The sequence below is a fragment of the Tarenaya hassleriana genome, unplaced genomic scaffold (genome assembly GCF_000463585.1).
Source record: "Tarenaya hassleriana unplaced genomic scaffold, ASM46358v1 Cleome19, whole genome shotgun sequence".
Lineage (NCBI taxonomy): Eukaryota > Viridiplantae > Streptophyta > Magnoliopsida > Brassicales > Cleomaceae > Tarenaya > Tarenaya hassleriana.
Window position 1 is genome coordinate 2,145,174 of NW_010965304.1, and position 22,515 is coordinate 2,167,688.

At 36.0% G+C, this 22,515-nt stretch overlaps 5 protein-coding genes across 5 annotated transcripts in view; 3 read left to right on the forward strand and 2 right to left on the reverse strand.

The window, feature by feature from the left end:
• Nucleotides 1–2,739, reverse strand: part of LOC104811143 (TMV resistance protein N-like) — a 4,927-nt gene extending 2,188 nt beyond the window's left edge. Inside the window, exons 1-5 of the mRNA XM_010537748.2 lie at nucleotides 2,640–2,739; nucleotides 1,866–2,351; nucleotides 669–1,755; nucleotides 300–575; nucleotides 1–214 (exon numbers count right to left, since the gene is read on the reverse strand). Coding sequence (XP_010536050.1) covers nucleotides 1–214; nucleotides 300–575; nucleotides 669–1,755; nucleotides 1,866–2,344 — 2,056 coding nt within the window. The 5' untranslated portion in view covers nucleotides 2,345–2,351; nucleotides 2,640–2,739. The remainder of the gene's footprint in view (nucleotides 215–299; nucleotides 576–668; nucleotides 1,756–1,865; nucleotides 2,352–2,639) is intronic.
• Nucleotides 2,740–6,769: 4,030 nt separating this feature from the next.
• On the forward strand, nucleotides 6,770–8,356 carry LOC104811144 (serine/threonine-protein kinase UCNL-like). Its single transcript, XM_010537749.2, has one exon. The coding sequence runs from the start codon at nucleotides 6,866–6,868 to the stop codon at nucleotides 8,129–8,131; it is 1,266 nt and encodes a 421-aa protein (XP_010536051.1). The 5' UTR covers nucleotides 6,770–6,865; the 3' UTR covers nucleotides 8,132–8,356.
• Nucleotides 8,357–9,409: 1,053 nt separating this feature from the next.
• LOC104811145 (probable pectinesterase 66) lies at nucleotides 9,410–12,373 on the forward strand. The gene is made up of 5 exons (XM_010537750.1): nucleotides 9,410–9,711; nucleotides 10,310–10,475; nucleotides 10,922–11,125; nucleotides 11,211–11,458; nucleotides 12,045–12,373. Exons 1-5 carry the CDS (start codon nucleotides 9,482–9,484, stop codon nucleotides 12,217–12,219), a joined length of 1,023 nt encoding a protein of 340 aa, XP_010536052.1. The 5' UTR covers nucleotides 9,410–9,481; the 3' UTR covers nucleotides 12,220–12,373.
• A 3,748-nt stretch (nucleotides 12,374–16,121) lies between these two features.
• LOC104811146 lies at nucleotides 16,122–20,851 on the forward strand. Its single transcript, XM_010537751.2, has 12 exons — nucleotides 16,122–17,443; nucleotides 17,595–17,797; nucleotides 17,892–18,089; nucleotides 18,178–18,249; nucleotides 18,331–18,426; nucleotides 18,514–18,593; nucleotides 18,683–18,758; nucleotides 18,934–19,144; nucleotides 19,225–19,421; nucleotides 19,500–19,605; nucleotides 19,768–19,857; nucleotides 19,953–20,851. The coding sequence occupies exons 1-12, from the start codon at nucleotides 16,930–16,932 to the stop codon at nucleotides 20,699–20,701; spliced, it is 2,592 nt and encodes an 863-aa protein (XP_010536053.1). The 5' UTR covers nucleotides 16,122–16,929; the 3' UTR covers nucleotides 20,702–20,851.
• Nucleotides 20,852–20,966: 115 nt separating this feature from the next.
• On the reverse strand, nucleotides 20,967–22,398 carry LOC104811147 (DNA-damage-repair/toleration protein DRT100-like). Its single transcript, XM_010537752.2, has one exon. It carries the CDS (start codon nucleotides 22,231–22,233, stop codon nucleotides 21,109–21,111), a length of 1,125 nt encoding a protein of 374 aa, XP_010536054.1. The 5' UTR covers nucleotides 22,234–22,398; the 3' UTR covers nucleotides 20,967–21,108.
• Between the last annotated feature and the right edge of the window lie 117 nt (nucleotides 22,399–22,515).

Below are 22,515 nucleotides of genomic sequence, written 5' to 3' on the forward strand. Positions count from 1 at the left end.
CAGCAGGAAGATGCTCAAACTCTGAACAGCCATTCATATCCATCAATACCAGCTTTTCACTCAGAATTTCGATATTCTTATGAACCAACACCAAGCTTTTGCAATCTACCAAGAGCAACTTCTCGAGATTCGGGAGATAAGAGAAGTCCGGAGTTTCTGTAAGGTAAATGGAATAACTTAGATCAAGATATTTCAGCTTCTTGAGCGGTTGAACCTGTAAAAGCATCGGAATCATTATGAAGAAACTGCAATATCAAGACGTGAAGAAGAAGAAGAAGAAGAAATTCATACACTTATACCTTTCGACCATCCAAGAATCGCCTCAGATTGCTGTATCTCATGTCCATGACAACTAAAGTACGTAGATAAAACTCCGAAGGGATGAATTCCAATGGGAATCCGTGCCAGCTAAGCCACCGCAAACCTTTCGGGAAATGCAGATAGCTTCCTTGTATTTGTACGTAACCGAGTTGTAACAATCTCAACTCCCGTAAATTTGAGAATGCTTCAGCATCCAAGTAACCTGCATCCAGATCTTGACATTTCAGGCTGAGCCCTTCAACGGATTCTGTTCCCTGTGATTAGAACAGCAAAAGTTTGGAACAGGTAGTTAGTGTTTCAGATCAAGGATGAGACCAAGAATGGACAGTGCATATAGTTTTTCTCACCGAATATTTTGTCAAGACGTCGATAACATCATCGGGATCCCACAGTCTGCTACGTTTTCCACGGGATTTGGGAGATTGTTCCCGGACAATTTCCCGTCCCATGTCTCGTATTAGATCATGCATTACCAGCTTGTTATCATAGACTGAAACGAGGCACCTCTCCATTAACACTCTCAATCCTATGTCGGGTGATAAACCGCATCCATCGAGTATATAAGTTACATAATCTTTGTCCATCCTGACGAAGAAGCAGGCAATGTCCAGGAATATATCTTTCTGTACGCCACTCAGTGCGTCGAAGCTGATCCGTAGTTTTCGCTGAATCTGATCATCGGGAATTCGTTTCAACATTTCCAACGTGCTTTCCCACTCGCGGGTCTTTCTGTCAAAGAGAAACGAGCCTAAGACTTCAGTGGCTAAGGGCAGTCCTCCGCAGTATTGAACAACGTTTTTCGATAGCAGAAGAAACTCGCCTGGAGGTTCGTTCATCCGAAAAGCATGCCAGCTGAATAGCTCGAGAGATTCACCATCGTTTAGTTTCTCGGGTAAATATACTTGGGTTACTCCAAGCTGCTTCAGTAAATGTTCATTCCTAGTTGTAACGATTATTCGGCTTCCTGGCCCGAACCAGCTGATATCTATGGCTACTGAATTAAGCTGGCTCAGATCTTCAGCATCGTCGATAATAACAAGTACCCTTTTGCGGCGGAACCTTTCCTTTACGGCTTGATCGATGCTGTTGAACTCTATGTCACGTCTCTTCAAGATATCGGAAAGAAGTTGTTTCTGCAGATGAATCTTCCCTTCGGGTTTCTTGGAACGTTCCCTGAAGTTTGCAAGAAAGCTCTTTCCTTCGAAGAGATGCGAGAATTCGTTATATGCAGCCTTGGCTATCGTTGTTTTACCGATCCCTCCCATCCCGTAGATTCCTACAACCCGGAGATCATCCGAACCGACGCTCAGTAGCTTATGAATATGACGGACCCGGGATCTAACACCGACGGGATATGGTGCTACGTGCAAGTAAGAATTATCCAACTTCTGCAGAATCTCTCTAGTTATATCCTTGATGCATTCTGCTTCATGCCTGCATTATACATCCACATTTTCTGTTATGTGAAGACATTTTTGATTCATAAGATCTTAGAAAGATTATTCCTTAAATCTTGTCAGGTCTAGAGGATTAAATGAACTAACCTGCCTCTCAAGTCCCACCCGGAAAAGCCGGCAACTTCCTCTAAAGCCGATCTCCAGCCCTGCACTTTGTGCAACGGGTGACGGCTTTCGTGTTTCGAAAACGATTCAGCGACTGCACCTTTCTGTCTGCGTATATCGGACGGGTCGATATCGTGAAAGATCGGGAAAACCAGTTGTCCGGAGTTACTCTTGCAGCATTTCGTGATGTGCAAGAGTTCGTCCAGGCACCAGACGGACGACGCGTAGTTCTTGGATAGAATGACGACGAGGATTTTAGACGCTTCGATGGATCGCAGCAGATTAGAGCCGATAGCTCCTCCTTTCGTCAGCTCTTCGTCATCCCTGAACGTGTATATACCGCTGTTTCTCAGGGCGGAGAAGAGATGGTCGGCGAATTTCGTGCGCGTATCTTTCCCGCAGAAGCTTAGAAACACGTCGTAGCTCCAGCCTTCGAGAATCCGTTCCTTGCATTCATCCATTCCCAGCCTTAGAGTTTCAAAAGTGAAACAAGTCTTGATTAGGACAGAACGTATCAAAGAAAACAATCTGAATTCACAATAAGATTCTTCCTGAAAGTCAATCCGATAGCACAGTCGCAGATTCTTGGTATGAATCAGACGAGATTCTTCGATCATGAAACAATTTTTCTGATGAATGGGTTTGCTAATATGAATCAAGGGTGATTAACTAGCAAGATGAAAATACGGCGACAAAGAGAAGAACAAATCAAATCTAAAGATCATCCAAGAAACAGAAGTAAAGATCAAGAACCACCTGGTCTCTTCCACGGTTACTGGAAAAGCGAGAGAGGGCAGATTCTTTGCTTCAATGTCTACTTCAGACGCAGGCCAAAATCGACGATCTCTTGTCTAAACTCAGACAACCCAGTTTTGACTAAACGCTGGTTCTAATGCGAATGATTTCTCCAATATAAAACCCTACGTGGGCAATTTTGCATTTTAATAACTGATAAAATATAGGAAGAAGAAATTAAATAAAAAAACAAACAAATGAAAACTTTCATTTCATGCATGCATCCTCTTACGACTAAAGAAAGTCAACCGTCGGTTTCACACTTGCGAAGACACTGCGATTGCATTTATAATTTCGTATTCTTGTATTTAAATATTGTATTAAATTAAATAAAATTTAAAAGTTTTCCCCACTTTTCTCACATATACATAGGAGAAAACGTATTCGAAGTCCCCTTCCAATTTCAATCCATCGGGTAAAAAGAACAAAGCTATAAAATTTAAATAAAAAGAGTTGAATAAACACAAAAATGTAAAAAAAAAATATTTCTAGATCTTAAAACAAGATTCAAATTTCAAAATATTTTTTAATGGAGCAAGATTAATGAATTGGGATTCAACCAATGGACGTTCTTTAAAAAAACGTTTATTGATATGATTAATGTATTGCATGATTTAGACAAATATTTATTAACAAAATAAAAAGAAAGAAAGGAAAGAACCATTTTGACTTCCTGGGTTTAGGTTAAACAAGGACCAATATATATATAGCGTTGCGTGCAAGTGGGCCTCCAAGTCTTTTGGGTCCATTTTTAAAAAAGAAATTGTAATCTTTTTAATTTTTTTAATAATTTAGTCATAGATTATTTTATAAAAAAAAATTAGTCATAGATTAAAATAATATCGAATTTGTAATGTTTTCGCAGAAAACAATTATTATAAAATCAATTCTATATATATATTTTAAATTGATTGAAAAATATATAATTTTAATAAAATGTTAATATGTGTATATATATATATGTAAATAAATAGTTTGCGCATGCCGTCCGTCACCAATGAAATAATATATGTCCACATACATTATTTGGAGCATAGAGAGAACAATAATAAACAAACAAACCACCCAAAACGACAACGTATCGTTAAATTAAGGTGGTGTTTGGTATATTGTTTTTTTTTTCTTTTTTGAAAATTTGGATTTAATAAGTTCTTTAGTCATTAAAAGTTGTTTTCTATAAAATTAAGATTGTGATAATTTAAAGATTTACTATTTTACAGCCAAATTTTCAAAAATAAATCGAATAATTTTTTATTTATTTTTTTAAAAAAGACTAGGGACAATTCATAATTTTTAACAAATACTTGGATACTCGGATATCTATCAGTGCAAACAAATATGTGTATTACTGTACATTATCCACACTCTATCCATGTTATTTGAATTCTCGATCTAGTAACTTTTGGATCACCTCTAATATTTATAATTAATGTCGTCAGAATATTGGTAATACTATATATAATCAGATTTATTGCTGTTGAAGTATTATGCCTGCATTTTAACAAAAAAAAAAAAAAAAGGTTATGCCCGCATCAGAATGCTCTAGCTCGGTTTGAGGCTTAGATTTAAACCGGTTGTGCAGTCAGTCTGTTGCAAACCGGATAAGAAACCGGAATGAGTTTTGAGGCCGGTATCAAAACGCGTCGTTTCATTAATAGGCCTCAGATCTTGGGTTGGAATTGGAACGGCACAGTTTTGGGCGAATGGTATAAAGGTCATTTTCTGCAGAAGAGCCGGTTGAAAACCGTTCCGGTTCACTAACCAGCGAACCAAATCCAGACTCTCCGAGAGAATTAGAGGATTCCTCTTCCTCCTGCCATAACCCAACAATATATATTATTTTATTCATAAAAAATCTTTAGACAAATGTAACTTAATAATTTCAATTTTGAAAATTTTCTGTTTACAATTTTGGACAACTTAGTCAACAAAATTCAATGGAATTTCGTTATGCATTCATTTGAATTCGACTGTGCATTTGTATAAAAGAATTAATCCAATATATTATTATTTTCTAAATTTTTTAGTCATGTTTTTTTTTCTTTCAATTCTTTCTCATTTGTCAGACATTTTTAAAATTTAATCTGTTGAAACTAGAATTTGCTTCTTCTGTGTACATCAATTTGGTGTTTATATTCAATTGTTAATTGTCAATCATCTCCCTAACAAAGTAATCACAGTTAGCACGTATTTATATAATAGAAAAAAAATAATAATCTATTGGCAATTATATCCCAATCAGTGAGAGTAAAAAATAAATTTATAAAAAAATAGAATTTATTATTTCTTTTTTATTTATGTTTAATTTCTTGTAACTTTTTTTAAAGATAATACATGAAAGAATACAAAATACATTAAACTAGCTTCGGTGGATATATATTTCGGAAAAGTCTTATATGGTTTATGTAGATTGTTAAACCGTATACTTGTCGTTATTCGTTATCATTATTGCAATGGTTTTTTACTCATAGATTCTTTGAGGTGTTCACGTGTAAGCTACGGAATTTTGTCTTACGTGCCCGTGAAATAATCTATATTAGTTTTAAAATAAATATTTGGTAAGCACATGCCATTACCAAGGAAATGCGAGAAAAAGAAATAGACATCACAAGGATTTGATAAAAAGTTTTAAATTCCAGAAAAAAAGTTAATAAATTCAAAACTTAAATTAAAAAACTCAGTTAATATTAAATAGAATCATTAATAAATATAGGTCCAATGTAAGACGTTTTGTAATAGACAAATAAAATAAATAAATTAAAGGGATGAAATACCATTTATATTTCATTAAAAATAAAAATACAAATTGAAATGTAGATAATATTATAAATTAGGAGAAAAAGACAAAAGATTGTGGCATGATGCGGATGGGATGCACGTCCGCTTTGTTAATTTCAACGACGGATCATGGGGAAATGAGAATCGGCTCCCATGTGATTTCTTTATATCTATTTTATTATTGTTTTTTTTTCTAAATATATTCTAGAAAGTTTGTGCGTATTTTATATCTTTAAAAGCATCCTAAGTTACGGAACAAAATAAATAAATACTCCCGAAGTTTTAACTTTTTCACAGTTTAAAAAAATGTAAAAAAATTATATATATCCATATTTAAATTTTTATTAATAGAATTGGATGATTTTAATTAAAGATAAATCTAAAAATTATTTTAAAAAATTATCTAAAAAATCTAAAATGACATCCATTAAATAACAAAATATATTGTAATAATGTTAACTATTAAAAAAATGGAGGGAATAATAAATTTACTAGCAGTAGTTTAATATATGTTGATATTATAGTTTTGAATCATGATTTTCATAGTTGGTAGATTCAAATTTAATTACTAGGCTAATAAGTTAAACAAAAATTGAATAATATTTTACAAAAAAAAACGCCGAATGGTGAGTTTATACACCAAAAATTACAAAACATCCCCGTGACAAAAGGAACCAAAATGCGGTTCTCACGTCAACAAGGCAAAAGCCGATACTCTCAATCATAACCATGTCCACGAAATATCAAGATCCGAGAAAACTGTGTACATGTCCGAACGTACGGAATACCGAATCTTCAAATGTTGAGTTTTTTTTTTAAATTCTACGTATCATAAAATATTCACCATAATATTAGAGTTTATGTTTATTATATTTTTATTTATGTGTTAGATTTCGTTCTTAGAATAAAATTCATATTTTTTTCCACGAATCTCGAATCTCTAATTCGGTCTCAATCTTTCAAAACAGATTTGATTTCAACTCGAACCAAAACCGATAAATGATTTTACACCGGTTATCTATTCCTACAAATTAGAGAAAACCGAAACCGATCGATGTCAAATGAAAATTGAAAATGTCGAGTTCTAATTCAAACGATATCTATACCTTTAAAAATACGCAGATTTAATTTAACCATGACACGTGTGATATATATGACCGAGTACGAGAAAGAGAGTTTCTAGAAATAATAACAGAAGAAACCCTAAAAAAAAAAAGAAGAAGCCGAATAATATTACATAGTTTACAACACATCGCCGAAGCAACTTCATCTGTAAACAACCAAACCAAACAAAACAAAACTCTGCAATAAATTATATCCCCCAAACCCCAAGCAAAAGCAATCGCCTTTCTCTCCCTCTCTTCATAAAAAAAAATCTCCCCTTTCTCCGCCATTTTCTCTCTCTTCAAATGGACTCAGCCTCGCCGTCGATACCGCCGCCTCCGCCTCCGCCGCCGCTGGAGCTGAATAACCTCCGAGCCCTGAGGGTCCTTGGACGAGGCGCCATGGGCACCGTATTCCTCGTGCACGACGTCGTTTCGGAACCATCTGCCAAATCTCTCTTCGCTCTCAAGGTCGTTGACAAGGCCGTCATTAATTCCAAGCTCGACGGTGATCGTCGAGCCCGGTGGGAGATCCGGGTCCTCAGGCGGATCTCCGGCGACCCGATTCATCATCATCATCCGAATCCGTTTCTTCCTCGCTTAATCGGAACCATTGAGACCCACGAGTTCCTCGCCTGGGCGACTCCGTACTGCCCCGGCGGCGATCTCAACGTCCTCCGTCGCCGTCAAATCGATGGCGTCTTCTCCTCCGCCGTCATTCGGTTCTACCTGGCGGAGATCATCTGCGCTCTCGAGCACATCCATTCAATGGGCATCGTCTACCGAGACCTGAAACCAGAGAATATCCTCGTACAAATGTCCGGTCATGTGATTCTCACCGATTTCGATCTCTCTCGTTGCTTGAGGAAAAAAACCCATATCAAACCCGAATCCACGAACCCGATTCCAAACCCTAATCGCAATCCGAGTCCGACGCGGGGACATCGCCGGAGTCTGACCCGTTGGCTCTCCCTGATTCCCTCCGACGGGAAATTATCCGGGTTGAAGAAAGCCAAATCCGCCCGAGTCAGCCCAGTGGGTCGACGCGTACCCAGTCTCGCCGCCGGCGAACGATCAAACTCGTTCGTCGGCACGGAGGAGTACGTGTCGCCGGAGGTCGTACGCGGAGAGGGCCACGAGTTCGCGGTTGATTGGTGGGCCCTCGGAGTTTTAGCCTACGAGATGATGTACGGAATGACGCCATTCAAGGGGAAGAATCGCAAGGAAACGTTTCGTAACGTGTTGCATAAACAGCCTGAGTTCGTCGGAGATCGGACGGAACTCATTGATTTAATCGGAAAGTTGTTAGCAAAGGAGCCGACGAAGAGGTTGGGGTATTACGGAGGCGCGAGCGAGATCAAGCAACACGTGTTCTTCAATGGAGTCAAGTGGGACCTGTTAATGGCGGGTTCACGGCCGCCATTTATTCCGTCCAGAGATGACGGAGATGCCGTTAACGGCGGTGGGATTGAAATAACGGAGTATTTCAAGAAACTGAAGTTGCCGCCGTCAGCTCCGTCATCCCCGGCGTCGGAAGGTTACCGGACAAAGATTTCGTTCGAAGAGTATTGATTTGAATAATTTAAATAATTACTATTAACATATAATGTTTAACCATTGTAGAGAAAACGTGAAAATTTGATTTTCACCGGGAAATATATATTAAGAGGGGCAAAAGCCAACGCGAGAGATGTAAGAGAATGGTGAGTACTGAGTATAATAATACAACAAAATTTTGATATTTTTGTGAAATATTTTAGTTATTATGATAACCAGGGTATATTTACTTGATATCAACCATTTATATTAATATATATGCTTACGTACAATCTAAATAATATATCCATAAACAGAGTGAAAATATTCCAAATCAAATAAAAAAAACAAGAAAAAAATCTATAATGTTTGTGCTTTCTTGAGCATTGTGGAAGAAATTGGATTTTGTAGTCCGCATAAATTCAAGCAGAGAATAATTTCAGCCCTCCGTCCTCTTACTTGCAACTCAAGTCATCGGATATTACACCAAACAAGAAAAGATTGGCTCCAAAAGTAAATTATTTTTCGGTGCCTTAACCGATTTTTATAAAAACTTACAGATATTCCGAATTGATAACCGAGACAAATGTATGATTCAAAGTTATTAGATTATATTTTTCGACGATTTCAACACGTTAGATTTAGACAATATCTATATTTTCGCCCTCAGAAATGTTTTGAACATTGGTTTAATTTCAAATCCAAATCGAGATATCTAGTTATTTCTGAAAAGAAAAATACCTGAAAAATTTTCTAAACTTGTAATTTGGTATATATTAATTTTTAAATTTATAGATGTACCTATTTATTTCCAAACTTGTATTTTTTAATACAGTAATTCCTAAACTTTCATTTTTTAACACAATAATTCATAAATTTTGCTTTGGTCAATTAGTGGTATGGACGATTATGAAACTGTTAAACAAGTTTATGAATTATTATGTCCAGAAATGCAAATTCAGAAATAAATATGTACACATATAAGTTCATAAATTAATATTAAACCAAATTAGAAGTTAAGGAATTTTCAGGTATTTTTCCCTTTCTGAAATCATTTTGTGCAGATTCATTTCTTTCTTTAGTTTATGTATATATTTATGTAAGCCAAAATAATCCAAATACATCTGGATATTGTTAGATCAAGTGCATAAAGAATTTCATTAAAAGATTCGATTAATAAACAAGGTATCAAATAGTAGATTTTTTAAATGTAAATTTAACTCAACAATGTAGTAAATAGCAGATTTTTTTTATAAATTTAACTCAACATATTAGAGATACATATATATCTCTAATATTCTCTAATACAACACTATAAATAAGAACATGATAACACAAGAAAATCACAAAATCAAATTAAACAAGAGGAAAAAAAACCCCTAAAAGATGATGAGTTTCGGACAAGGCTTGTTGCATGTAATACTCGTTTTAACGTTGTACGTTCATGCATGCACGTCGATGGATTGCCAATTAAACCCTTTGGATTCAAACGGAGTGGCACTGACCATAGCTGTCGGACACGAAGGGAAGTTCTCCAATATTCAACAAGCCATCGACTCCATCCCTTCGGGCAACGACAAATGGATTCGCATTTACATCACTTACGGCTCTTACAAGTAAGATTATTTTTTTTCATTTAATATATATTATCAGGTACACGATTTGTAACACATTTTTACAATTTTCTTCAAAATTTCGTTGTTAACTTCGACATGAAATTACTAATTAAATGCTAACGCTTTTCCCTCAATTTTTTTTTTCTATACTACTGTCTTTAACGTAATCTGGTTCACTTATTTTCTTTATTTTATTTTTATTAATATACCAACCTTGATAATTGAACATAACTTGATTCATCATTTAGATTTTTTATCACAAAAATATGTAGCAGCGTTTTACATATTATATATACTCGGTGTTAACACTTTTCGACCATTGACGTCTTTCCAAATATCTTTTTTTTTATATGGCTTTCCAAATATCTTTATTATAATGTAATTAATGAACGACTATATAACTAAATATAATAATTATCGGGTTGGGTTGAGCTAATTAAGCTAAATACGTAGAGCTGTATCGAAACATTTCTAGGTTTTCATATAGTTCCTAGGGTACGTTTTATGTCACAATTAATAATTACATGCGTAACTATATATAGGTGAGAAAGTGTTGATAATTAAGAAATTCATAATTAATTAATATAATGAAATGCAGGGAGAAAATTAAAATACCAAAGGATAAAGGATGCTTATATATGGAAGGAGAAAGTCAAGGGAATACACAGACAACAATATCGTGGGGAGACCATGACTCCACTGATCAAAGCTCTACTTTCACTGCCGTTCCCGACAATATTGTCCTAAAGAACCTTCGCGTCGAGGTATGAATTTTTATTAACCGTTTGATAAACTTTCACAAACATTAGGGACAAATATAATATAAAAAATGTAAGCTTTCGAATATTTTCATATAATTACACGGTCAATTCCGAAATTTCTACAAAAAAAATACATAAACTTTGTAATATTGTCATACATCTGCGTAAAATTTGCAAATATCTCAAAGCGGATGGATATGGGTTTATAGTAGTATTTACAAAATTCATACATCTTTATAAAAGTTTTAAAATTTGTGTATTTATACCTAACTTTAAGAAAAATTCATGTTTTTTAAACTATTGTCCATAGAATAAAAAAGAATTTACTTGGAATCTTTTGATTTTTTTTTTGAACATCACTGAGTTTCGAGCAATGTAATTACCGTAGAATTTTCGAAAAACATTTTTCTTGAATATCCATTGATTTACGTGCTTCTTGTAATGGATAGAATACGTACGGCTTATATTCAAAAGAGCCATTAAAACAAGCTGTAGCAGTGAGATTGCTTGGAGACAAATACGCAATAGTCAACTGTTCGTTCATAGGGTTGCAAGACACCCTTTGGGATGGCTCTGGGAGGCACTACTTCAAGGGCTCTTACATTTCCGGTGTCGTCGATTTCATATGGGGTTCCGGTCAGTCCATATACGAGGTATAATCTGTTATACATATAAAACAAACGTGTACGTGTTATAACATCATACATATATTATAATTCTCTGGTCATTTCGCGACAGGATTGCACGCTGAACGTGGATCTGAAATCGTCATATCCGCCGAGAACGGAGGGGGTCATAGTGGCACAAGGGCGAGAATCGGAGAGCGAAGGAGACGGGTTCGTGTTCAAATGGTGCAAAATAACGGGCGGCCCGACGATGCTGGGGAGAGGATACAGACCCTATTCTCGAGTCATTTTCTACCAATGCCATTTCCCTAACACCATCCTTCCTCAAGGCTGGGACGCTTGGACCGGCCAAGGAAATGAGTAAGGATTTACATTACAACACATTCAACAATGTGTACATACTCACTAGATGGTCGTAAGTAACCAAAGCCATTTCAAAATCTTGAGTTCGATTCCACTATTGGAGAAGATGATGCATAATTAATTGATTCGATTGACTAAAAGATTTTAGATCCAAGCGATTAAGTGGGTCGAAGGTTCGCAAGCCAAATCGTTTTTATCAAAATGAGTTGAAAAAATATGAGACAAAAAAAGGGTCTGATCGATAAGCCAACTCTTCACAGGACAACCAGTTCACGATCTATAATTTTTTTTTAAAAATTAGTATTTTTATTATTTTATTATTCTTAATATTTTTATAATTATTTTATTAATTTTCTATATTTTATTTTTATTCTATTTTTTTATCTGATTCATGAACTGAAACGATTTTGACTGAGTCGGAATTTTTCTAACTCGTTAAGGCATATTAAACTGAAAAAACAGGTTGATTCAGACGGATCCGGGTTAGGCCGGGAGCCGAACCAACCCGTTCTACAACCCTAATATTCTCCATGACTTTTGAGAGTTGAAAAAAAAAACTTTTTTTCCTTGTTTGGATTTCAAGGCATAAATTGACGTTCGTGGAAGCGGATAACAACGGGCCGGGAGCGGACTTGTCAAAGAGAGTGCCGTGGCTGAAGAAAATGAGTGCGGAGGAACTCTCCAAGTTCACCGATCTTTCCTACATCAATTCTGATGGTTGGATGGCTAAATTACCTCCCAATTACCTCAAGTGGTAACTCCTTTTTTACGGTGGGGATTTGTAACAGTTATTGGCCTTTTTACATTCGTACTTTCCAGATCTAAGATCTCGAATAGTGGGTAGAAAAATCCCATAAATACTGTGAAAAAACTAGTTCATGTACCGTTTGCTTGACAAATAAACTCTTGAATTGAAAAAAAAAAAGTTTCATTAGAAACTTCGAACTTTTTTTTTTTTTAAAGTGATCGCTTTAACTGTTGAGCAATCGTTGATTTTAATTCTGTTCAGTGATATTTTACGTGGTCGTTTACGATATCATGCCCTTTTCCACATCTGCGATTTTTTAAAAATGAAAAATTACAATATATACATATAGACACAGATATATAAATACATATGCATACACACATATATATGCATATATACGTATATAGATACATATACACAAATACGGACATATACATACACTCGTGTATATAGATGTATGTATGTATATATATATATATATATATATGCAAATATTTTTTGAAATCTTCCTTTAAAAAAAAAAAAGAATTGCTGATATGGCAAATAAGATTTACCCTTGAATAGTCTGATAATTTATTTTAAAAACAGTCTAATAACTTTTACTCCAATTTCGAAACCGGGAAAATATATTTATAAAAAAATTAACAGAATATTAAAAGAATTGAAAATGGTTTTTACCCATTACGAGAAGGTGGGCATGCATGGCATAATGACCATGCAAAGTACAATCCCATTTAGCATGACTTTTACAAAATTGGTCCAAATTATTTTCTTGGTTCTTCTATCCGAAAATGCCAAAAATGCTCTAATATGTATTATTCTCATAATTTTCTTTTCAAATCACATTATATTATATATGAGCAAAATGCTAAAAATGTTGCGAGTAAAATTCTCTTTGACAAGTAAAAGCATTCCACGAAAATATGTCATTTTGTTTTAAGCAATGAACCATACGTCACCATAACATTCATTAGCTTTACTTAAACGGAATATACATATCGAATTATCACATAGAAATATCCCAACCGATATCAAAAAATCCAAAATATCCCCTTTGTCTTAATCTTGATGTCACGAAGATTTACTCAAAACGTGACACATGACAAGTACATATAACCAAGTGGACATCGCTTCACATGTATTAGTGAACCATTGCAGAAACATATATATATATATATATATATATATATATATATGTCTGTATTTATCTGTGTGTATATATATATCATGCTCATTTATTATGAACTTTCTCCATTATTATCATTCCTCTAATTATCTAGTGGGGATTTTAAGGGTAACTAAGAATGTTATAAAGCAAAAAAAAAATAATCCTAATTTATTCTGTTTTCACGAAATAATGCCCAATTTCTTACATTTATTTATAAAGATGATATAAGATTTGTCTTCCATTTCTTCTATTTTTTTTATCCATATAATAATGTAATTTTAAGAATATACGAAAAATCATAAAATCGTTTTTATATTAGAATAACATATAAAAAGGTCTTTGGGATTAATAAATCCCACAACTTTTCGTAACAAGTCTGAAATGTATAACTAGTTGACAACAAAATAAAAATTTCATAAATCGTTTTGATTAAGAAAAAATGCCACCCGATGCACCCACGTTGTATTTTTTCTGTGCGTTTTCGTTTTTGAAATTAAAAAATGGTTTAAATCCAGAGATGAAAGATATATCGAAACAAAACCTGGATAATCCTATTATATTTAAATATTTTATTTTTTATTTCTCGTGACAAAAGGAGAAGCAAATGGAAAGTTGCTTTATTGATTTTAAAATGAGACAAAATAGTTTGTTGCTGAGTTAAATGTCTTGAATCCCTACTTGCCTTTAAAGTTGTCTAAAGCCTCACCACCCAAATTTAATTCGATGTAACGGATTGTATCTGGTTACATATGTTAAATGTTATACGTATAACCTATGGTACACATATTGTGGAATAATACATTATTCTCAAAATCTTACATACACCATTGTTTGTTTTTTTTTTCTTTGTATGAAAATATATTTTATGTAATGTAAATCTTGTAATTTATTTTCTCTGTGAAGTTTTTAGATTCCTTTCAATTCTTGAATGTTTAATTACTTGTTTTACTCCTCTCTCTCTCTCTCTCTCTATGTGTGTGTGTATATATATATACACACATCTTTTATTTTTAGTGTTTAATCTAATATTTAAGACTTATTTTCATATAGTAACCATGAATATTATGAATCACCTCCCAAAATGGGTTTACAGACATTGTAAAAAAAATGTGCATGAAAAAATAAACTTATCTCCGTAAATACATTTTCTTCAATTTCATTAAGTGAAAAAAAAAAGAAATTTGCTGCTAATCTATTGAATAATATGTACAGATTGAGTATAAATTAAATTGGCATAGATGGTAATGTATGCCAAAAGGGTTAACCCTACTCCCTATTACAATAAAAGATAATCATAATTCAAAAGTATGAATTTAGGGTTGAAGAATTAGTGAATTTAATCTATAGTTTGGGATATTATGTCGAGATAAAACTTCTTTCAATAAAATCATAAGAAAAAGTTTTCATTTTTATATGTATTATGGTTTATTATACGAGGAATATAATAATTCAATAACTGTCAATTCATATACAAGTTGTTGACAACTCGATATGCCAGTTTTGGTTGTTCAAGTAACAGGATGGTCCAAAACGATATTTCGCTTGCCCATAAATATTGTGACCACACCTCAAGAATGATATTTAATTCTTTTTAATCATCATGAAATAATTTTTGTATTCGTCCTCTTCTTTGTTCCCCTAAACACAATAATTATTTAAATAATTATTAGTTTCTCTTAAAAAAAAATTTGTATTGAAGTTTTAATTATTAATTTCACTTTAGGTTTTCTTTTTCTCATTGAAGTTTTGAATGGCAGTAACAGATGGTGGGAGACTGGGTTTTAAGTATTGGTTGACAAAATATGAATATAATTCCTAATTATATTAAATTGATATCCTGGAAACCTATGATAAATTTGAGAATTTGAAACATACAAATTATATTAAATCAATTGATGCACGAAAAAAATATTAACAGATATATCGTACCCAACTTACAACATTATTTATAATTTTACATAACAAAAACAACACACATATCAACTAAATAATGTATTCAAGATGTTGAATTTATAAATAAATTTATTCTTACATATGTAATTTTTTTTTCATGTTTTATATTTATAATTCGAAAAAATAGTCAGATAATTTTATACCAACATCGAGAAAAAGTATCATCATTTCCAAAATATTATTAATTAAGTTTTTTAGTTTGTTTATTAATTTTATATTGGATTAGGCTTCGTAATCCGTATATGTATTTCATATATGTTGCCAATTTGAAGTTTACAAGAAAGAATGTAGAAAGTGGAACGAATGACATGACAAAGGCATGGAATTGAGATTTCCTAGTTTCTTCATCTTGCTTGCAAACGAATATTTCTTTTTTTTGTTATTATTTTTCATTTTGTGATTTGAAAAAATTATTAAATTGTTCATAAGAAAAACAAATATAGGAATCTATTATCCATCAAATAAAACTGCAAATTTTATGGTCTTTATTTCTAAAATTTTATTTAATTACAATTGTATTAACTGTTTTTATGTAAGATGAAAAAATACTAAAATTTCACAGGTATTATATTTAATTACAATTATATAAACTACTTTTTGATACTGGAAAATAAAAATACTAATATTTTACGGAAATTGTATTGTAAAATATCATTAAACTATAAAAGTTAATATAAAAATGATTGAATTTATTTTATAATTAATATTTAAATCGGGTATTTATACTGTTATTTATTTATTTATTTTTCGGAGTCCCGTGCTGAAACAGAGCAACAGACATGGCGAGCTTTCCCCCCCTTTCTGTTCGCATTTGTACGCACAGATTCTTTTCGATAAAGTTCATCCGCATAAAGAAATTCTATACGGAATTTTATTTCGTCTTCTACATTTTCCCCTTCCCCCTCTGTTTGTTTCCCGAGAAAATAAAAAACAGAACTCACCCATCTCTCGGAATTTCCACCAAATTTAACCTCGTTGGCGAGTCAATAACTTCCATGGAAAGTGACAAAGTATCCGTGATCCTTTTCCGCCTGTATTATGGTCAATATCCCTCAGTACTTTATCTTCGGAATTTTCTATCTTTTTGCTGAAACCAATTTTATCTCGATTTAGCTTTCACGTGATGTTAATTTTTTTGTGTGGTAGAGACGTTGCTTAATTTCTCGGACTCTGTTGCTTTTCCACGCCTATATATACAGAGCTGCTCACATGCGTTTGTTCTATTAATCCTCTTTTCACATATACAGCGCTCTTGTGACTGTGACCGAGGCTTTGCTGTCTTGAATCGTGTGATTGTTTCTGGGTTTGGCTTTGATTGAGTTTCCATTCGAATCATTATTTCTTTTGTTTTTTCCCCCCGTTTTGGTTCTGCAATCAATTTCTGGGTTAAGGGTTTTGCTGTGGGTTCTTGTGGGTTTCATTCGAATTGCGTGGAATCTGAATCTGGGTTTGGTAATTGAGGTTTATGTTCTGGGTTTCTGTTAAAAATTTCAAGTGGGTATGGTTTAAAATCTGACTTTGGACATTGTTGTTCTTAGATTCTTGAATTTGGGAAAACTTGGTATAACTTTTGTCCTAAGAAAAGATAGAAAAATAAATATGAACAGGCTGTTGGCTATTGCATTGGCTGTTCTGTTGTTCATATGCCATGCTGCTGTGGCAAAAGAGTGCACTAACATTCCTACGCAGCTCTCGTCTCATAGTTTCCGCTACGAGCTATTGAATTCGAACAACGAAACGCTGAAGAAAGAGGTGTTTGCTCATTATCATTTGACTCCAACCGATGAAACCGCTTGGGCCAGTTTGCTGCCAAGAAAGATGTTGAAAGAAGATGACGATGATGAATTTGGTTGGAATGTGATGTATAAAAACATCAAGAACCCGGGAAGGTTCGGCACGGGAAATTTCCTCAAGGAAGTTTCTCTTCACGATGTTAGGTTGGACCCGGATTCAATCCATTGGAGGGCACAGCAGACAAATCTTGAGTATCTCTTGATGTTGGACATTGATAATTTGGTCTGGAACTTTAGAAAGACTGCTGGTCTTGATGCTCCTGGTGCGTCCTATACAGGATGGGAAAGTCCCAACAGTGAGCTCCGTGGACATTTCATCGGTACAAGCTTCTTACCCTTTTGATTTCATATACCTTTCAATGCTATTCATAAATTTATTTCAGAATTCTGGTAGTAGGCAAAAAATGTGAGGAATTTGATTGCATAAGCTGTTAAAGAAATGAAACTAACTGATCTTTTGGGACATTGAAGGTCACTACTTGAGTGCAACAGCTCATATGTGGGCGAGCACTCACAACGATACTCTCAAGCAGAAAATGACGTCTCTCGTCTCTGCTCTGTCGGAGTGCCAACAGAAAATCGGCACAGGATATCTGTCAGCTTTTCCTAATGAGTTTTTCGACCGGTTCGAAGCTATACGGCCCGTCTGGGCTCCCTACTATACAATTCACAAGGTGAAACCCGATTCACTACAGTCAAGCAAGATGGTGTTAGATAACAAACATGTGTGTGCTTGCAAAGGTTTCAACTTTGTCTGAATTGTGGCAGATCTTAGCCGGTCTGGTGGATCAATACAAGTTTGCCGGCAGCAGTCAAGCTCTGAAAATGGCTACCTGGATGGCAGATTACTTCTATGATCGTGTTCGTAACGTTATAAAGAAGTACACTGTTGAACGACACTGGACATCGCTGAATGAGGAGACTGGTGGAATGAACGATATTCTTTATCAGCTATTCCAAATCACTGTGGGTGAAAATCTCTCGAATTGTTCAACCCGAAATTCGTCTCTTGGTGTTCATATGATAATATCGATATTCATTGGACTCTGAGCAGGGAGACTCCAAGTACTTGTTGCTTGCCCACCTCTTTGACAAGCCTTGCTTTCTCGGTCTGCTCGCTATCCAGGTAGTTTACCTGATTGTACATGCCTGACTGCTTTGTTTGAATGGTCGAATACACATAATTGTTTTCGGGTATTGCTTGTAGGCTGATGATATATCTAACTTCCATGCAAACACGCATATTCCTATTGTAATCGGATCCCAACTTCGGTATGAAATCACTGGTGATCCACTATATAAGGTATTGGATCCTTTTCAGACATACTGGTTGGATGCAGTTTTGGTTAAAGATGTCGTTTCTCGTTAATCTGAATTATGGGTTTTTCAGGAAATATCGACGTTTTTTATGGAAACTGTCAACTCTTCTCACAGTTACGCAACCGGAGGGACATCAGTCTCTGAGTTCTGGTACTAACATTAGAAAAAACTTGGAAGTTTACTTCAAGCGAACAAGCTTCTGTTGTTCTTATATCGTAAAAATGCTTCACGAAATGTAGGAAGGATCCACAGAGACTAGCAGACACGCTGCAAACCGAAAACGAGGAATCATGTACAACTTATAACATGCTCAAGGTAATATATATATATATATATATATATATATATAATACATGTCATTTCCCAGTTTCATGCTCCATATAAAAGTTGTGGAAACGCCCAAATCTTTTCCGATATAAATTTCCCGCTTTGATGATTCACATGAAAGTTGCAGAAAAGATCGAATTTTGTGATATTTTTCTTTCTCCAGGTCTCTCGGAATCTATTCAGGTGGACAAGAGAAGTGGTTTATGCAGATTATTATGAGCGTGCTTTTACAAATGGCGTCCTTGGAATTCAACGAGGAACAGAACCAGGGATCATGATCTATATGCTCCCGTTGGGTCACGGTGTTTCAAAGGCCGTGACTGGGCATGGTTGGGGAACTCAGTACACATCTTTCTGGTGTTGCTATGGCACTGGTATTGTTTTCCCCACGAAATTATCCGATATTCTCCCCTTTTTTTGTGGCAAATCTGATCATTCTTGATCCGTTCTACAGGAATTGAATCATTCTCAAAACTAGGAGATTCCATTTATTTTGAAGAAGAGGGAGGAAATCATGGTCTTTATGTCATCCAATACATACCGAGCTCACTCACATGGAAATCCGTCGGTCTTTCGCTAACTCAGAAAGTTAAACCAGTCGTCTCGTGGGACCCGTATCTTCACGTGACGTTCACGTTCACTTCCAAGGAGGTAACTTCAGCAGAATCAACGATCGGATCATTCACTGTGCTTCTGTAAAATTTCTGTTTCTGTTATATTCTGTGGCAGGAGACAGGCAAAAAATCGACTCTGAATTTAAGAATTCCGGTTTGGGCAAACTCTGATGGTGCCAAAGCTTCTTGGAATGGGCAGCCTCTGAAAGTACCAGCTCCAGGTTATTGAACATTCTGTTCTTTACTTTCTGTTTCCAGCAACTGGTTCCTCTTTCAATGATATGATCTAAAACCCGTTAAGAACCACTAATTTCTCCCGATTATTATATTCGAAATCGGGTTCTTACGAGATTAGAGTCTTCTGACATACCTTTCTTTTTCAGGAAATTTCCTATCGATCACACAAAACTGGAAATCCGGCGATCAAATAAGCATGGACTTACCATTGAGTATAAGAACTGAAACTATAAAAGGTAAGCACTATTCCAATGTCAAATACCTTGTTCTTTTTCCTTCTGTAATAAGTAAGTAAATCATTGCCAATACTTCCCTTTTGTGGGTATTTCAGATGACCGGCCTGAGTACTCGTCTCTTCAGGCCATACTTTATGGGCCCTACTTGCTCGCCGGCCACACAACCAGAGTCTGGAGCTACAAAACTCGGGCAAAAGCCGAGAAATGGATAACTCCAATCCCGTTTTCTCAAAACAAGAACCTTGTGACCTTCTCACAACAATCTGGTCAATCCAGCTTCGTGTTGGCAAACACCGAACAAACCATCACGCTGCAAGAATCGCCCGAGCCAGGGACACAAGAAGCGGTTCAAGCCACTTTCAGGATCGTGAACTCTGAACCCCTTTCCCGTGGAAAGCTCTCGGGTCCAGAGGAACTGATCGGGAAACGAGTCATGCTCGAACCGTTTGATTTCCCGGGCATGCTCGTGACGCAAGCAAGAAACAGTACCAACCTCGTGGTCCGAGACTCTTCCTCTTCAGACAAGGAAGCTTCCATTTTCCGGCTGGTCCCTGGAGTGGATGGGAAGGAAGGAACTGTCTCGTTGGCGTTAGAGGGCAAGAAAGGTTGCTTTGTTTACACGGATACAAACCCGAAAAAGGGCACGGAACTGAAGCTTGAATGCGATTCCGATACGTCTGACGAGAAATTCAACCAGGCTGCGAGTTTTACGATGAACAAAGGGATCGCTCAGTACCATCCGATGAGTTTCGTGATGAATGGAGACGAGAGGAACTTTGTGTTGTCGCCATTGTTGAAGTTTAGAGATGAGTTTTACAATGTGTACTTCGATGTGCAAACTTGAAGTACAACTGATGGTCTGTGTTGGGAGCGAAATAAGGCATTGATTTGGCTTCTAGTGTTTGTGTTACGAGTTAGTGTTTTTTTTCCTCTTTTTCATGTCTTATTATGTATTGCAGTTGTAATAATATATATTCAAATGCATTTGAAATGATGTTGGGAAATTTATTGGTTTTTATTTTTATTTTATAAAAAATAAATTATTATTCAGTAAAAGCGTTTCAATTAATAGTACAGTATTTTTGTTTTTAAAAAAAAGTACAGTAACATTTATCCAAACCAATATATAGAAGAAAACAAAAACATAACACGATAAATCTCGGCTTTCCCGATGATCTCAACGGCTAGTTACATGATAATATATAAAAATACAAATATAAAAAAGTAAAATTTAATAGTTTTTTAAATAATTTATTTCCCACAAGCCTTCAACGGCTTCCCGCAGAGACAATCATTGTACTGAAACGACGCCGCTTCCAGACGTTCGAACGGGGGTCCCGCCGGAATCTTCCCGCATAAATGGTTATGGCTCAGATCCAAGTGTCCGACGTACGATGCCGCCGTCAAACTCGTCGGAATCTCTCCCCGGAGGCCATTATACGACAGATCCAACACCGTGAAGTACGATCTCGGCCCGAACACGTTCGGGATTTTCCCGGTGAGAAGATTCCTGCTCAGATTCAGATTCGACACCGATGACGTCATCAGACTCGCCGGAATCTCGCCGGAGAATTGGTTTCCGTCGAGGTTTAGGGTTCCGAGCACCGCCATTTTGCCCAGAGACGCCGGGATTTCGCCGGAGAGACTGTTCGTAGAGAGATCCAGATCCGCGAGACGGTAAATTCGTGTCACGGATTCGGGTATCTGACCCGAGATTTTGTTTCCGGCGAGAAGAGCACGAGATAGCATCTTCAAGAGGCCGATATCCCGCGGGATTTCTCCCGAGATTTTGTTGTTTCTTATATCTAAGTGCATCAGACCCGATAATCTCGTGAGTGATTCCGGGATCCGACCCGAGATCTGGTTGTCGGCGAGGTTCAGCACCGACAACCTCTGCAACTGTCCGATCCTCTCCGGAATCGGGCCGTAGATTCTGTTACCAACGACATCGAGGATTCTTAAGAAAGGGAGATTCGCCACGCAGCTGGGAATCTCGCCGGAGATCCCTTTCCAGTCGGCGAGTATGATGCCGGAGAGACGGGTCAGCTTGCAAATAGCCGGCGATATGGTTCCGGTCATGAAACCGGTCCGGCGAGCTCGTTGGAAGATTGGATCTTCGGATTCTCCCCGGAGAGTTATGTCGGCTACCCGGTGGGATACCGGGTCGCAGCTGACTCCGTACCATCCATGGCAGCAATCTGAGCCTTTCCACGTGTTGAAAACTCCGATGTACGGCTCATGGAGAGCGGACCGGAAAGCTAGCAGTGCCGCTCTGTCTGAAGCCGGACAACCTGAGACCACTGCGGTTCCACCGCCGCCGGCGAGGAGCAAGATGACGACGTAGCTAAGCAGAACCAGAATCTTCTTCCTACCCATATCACTGTTGTCTTCTTCTTCCTCTTCTTCTTCTAATTCCTCTCTCTATAGATATATGTGTATCGATTTGAGAAAGTGTAAGTATCGCTATGTATAAGGATCATTTATGTGATGGACTTGAAGCACGTTGGCATGGAAGATGAGACCTCACTGCGGTGCTGAATTTATAGATGCGAGTGCAAAAGGATGAAACACCACATTATGACTAACATGCTTTGTGTAAAATGACCTTTATGCCCGCTGTGTGTTTCCTTGAACGTTCATATTTACACGTCACATTAT

Bases quoted from the DNA above. Each gene is read 5' to 3' on its own strand.
- LOC104811146 (XM_010537751.2), top strand. From the start codon at position 16,930: ATGAACAGGCTGTTGGCTATTGCATTGGCTGTTCTGTTGTTCATATGC. The intron at 17,444-17,594 runs GTACAAGCTTCT...GGGACATTGAAG, and splicing joins GCTCCGTGGACATTTCATCG to GTCACTACTTGAGTGCAACA. The intron at 18,594-18,682 runs GTACTAACATTA...CACGAAATGTAG, and splicing joins ACATCAGTCTCTGAGTTCTG to GAAGGATCCACAGAGACTAG.
- LOC104811145 (XM_010537750.1), top strand. From the start codon at position 9,482: ATGATGAGTTTCGGACAAGGCTTGTTGCATGTAATACTCGTTTTAACG. The intron at 10,476-10,921 runs GTATGAATTTTT...TGTAATGGATAG, and splicing joins TAAAGAACCTTCGCGTCGAG to AATACGTACGGCTTATATTC. The intron at 11,459-12,044 runs GTAAGGATTTAC...TTGGATTTCAAG, and splicing joins TGGACCGGCCAAGGAAATGA to GCATAAATTGACGTTCGTGG.
- LOC104811144 (XM_010537749.2), top strand. From the start codon at position 6,866: ATGGACTCAGCCTCGCCGTCGATACCGCCGCCTCCGCCTCCGCCGCCG.
- LOC104811147 (XM_010537752.2), bottom strand. From the start codon at position 22,233: ATGGGTAGGAAGAAGATTCTGGTTCTGCTTAGCTACGTCGTCATCTTG.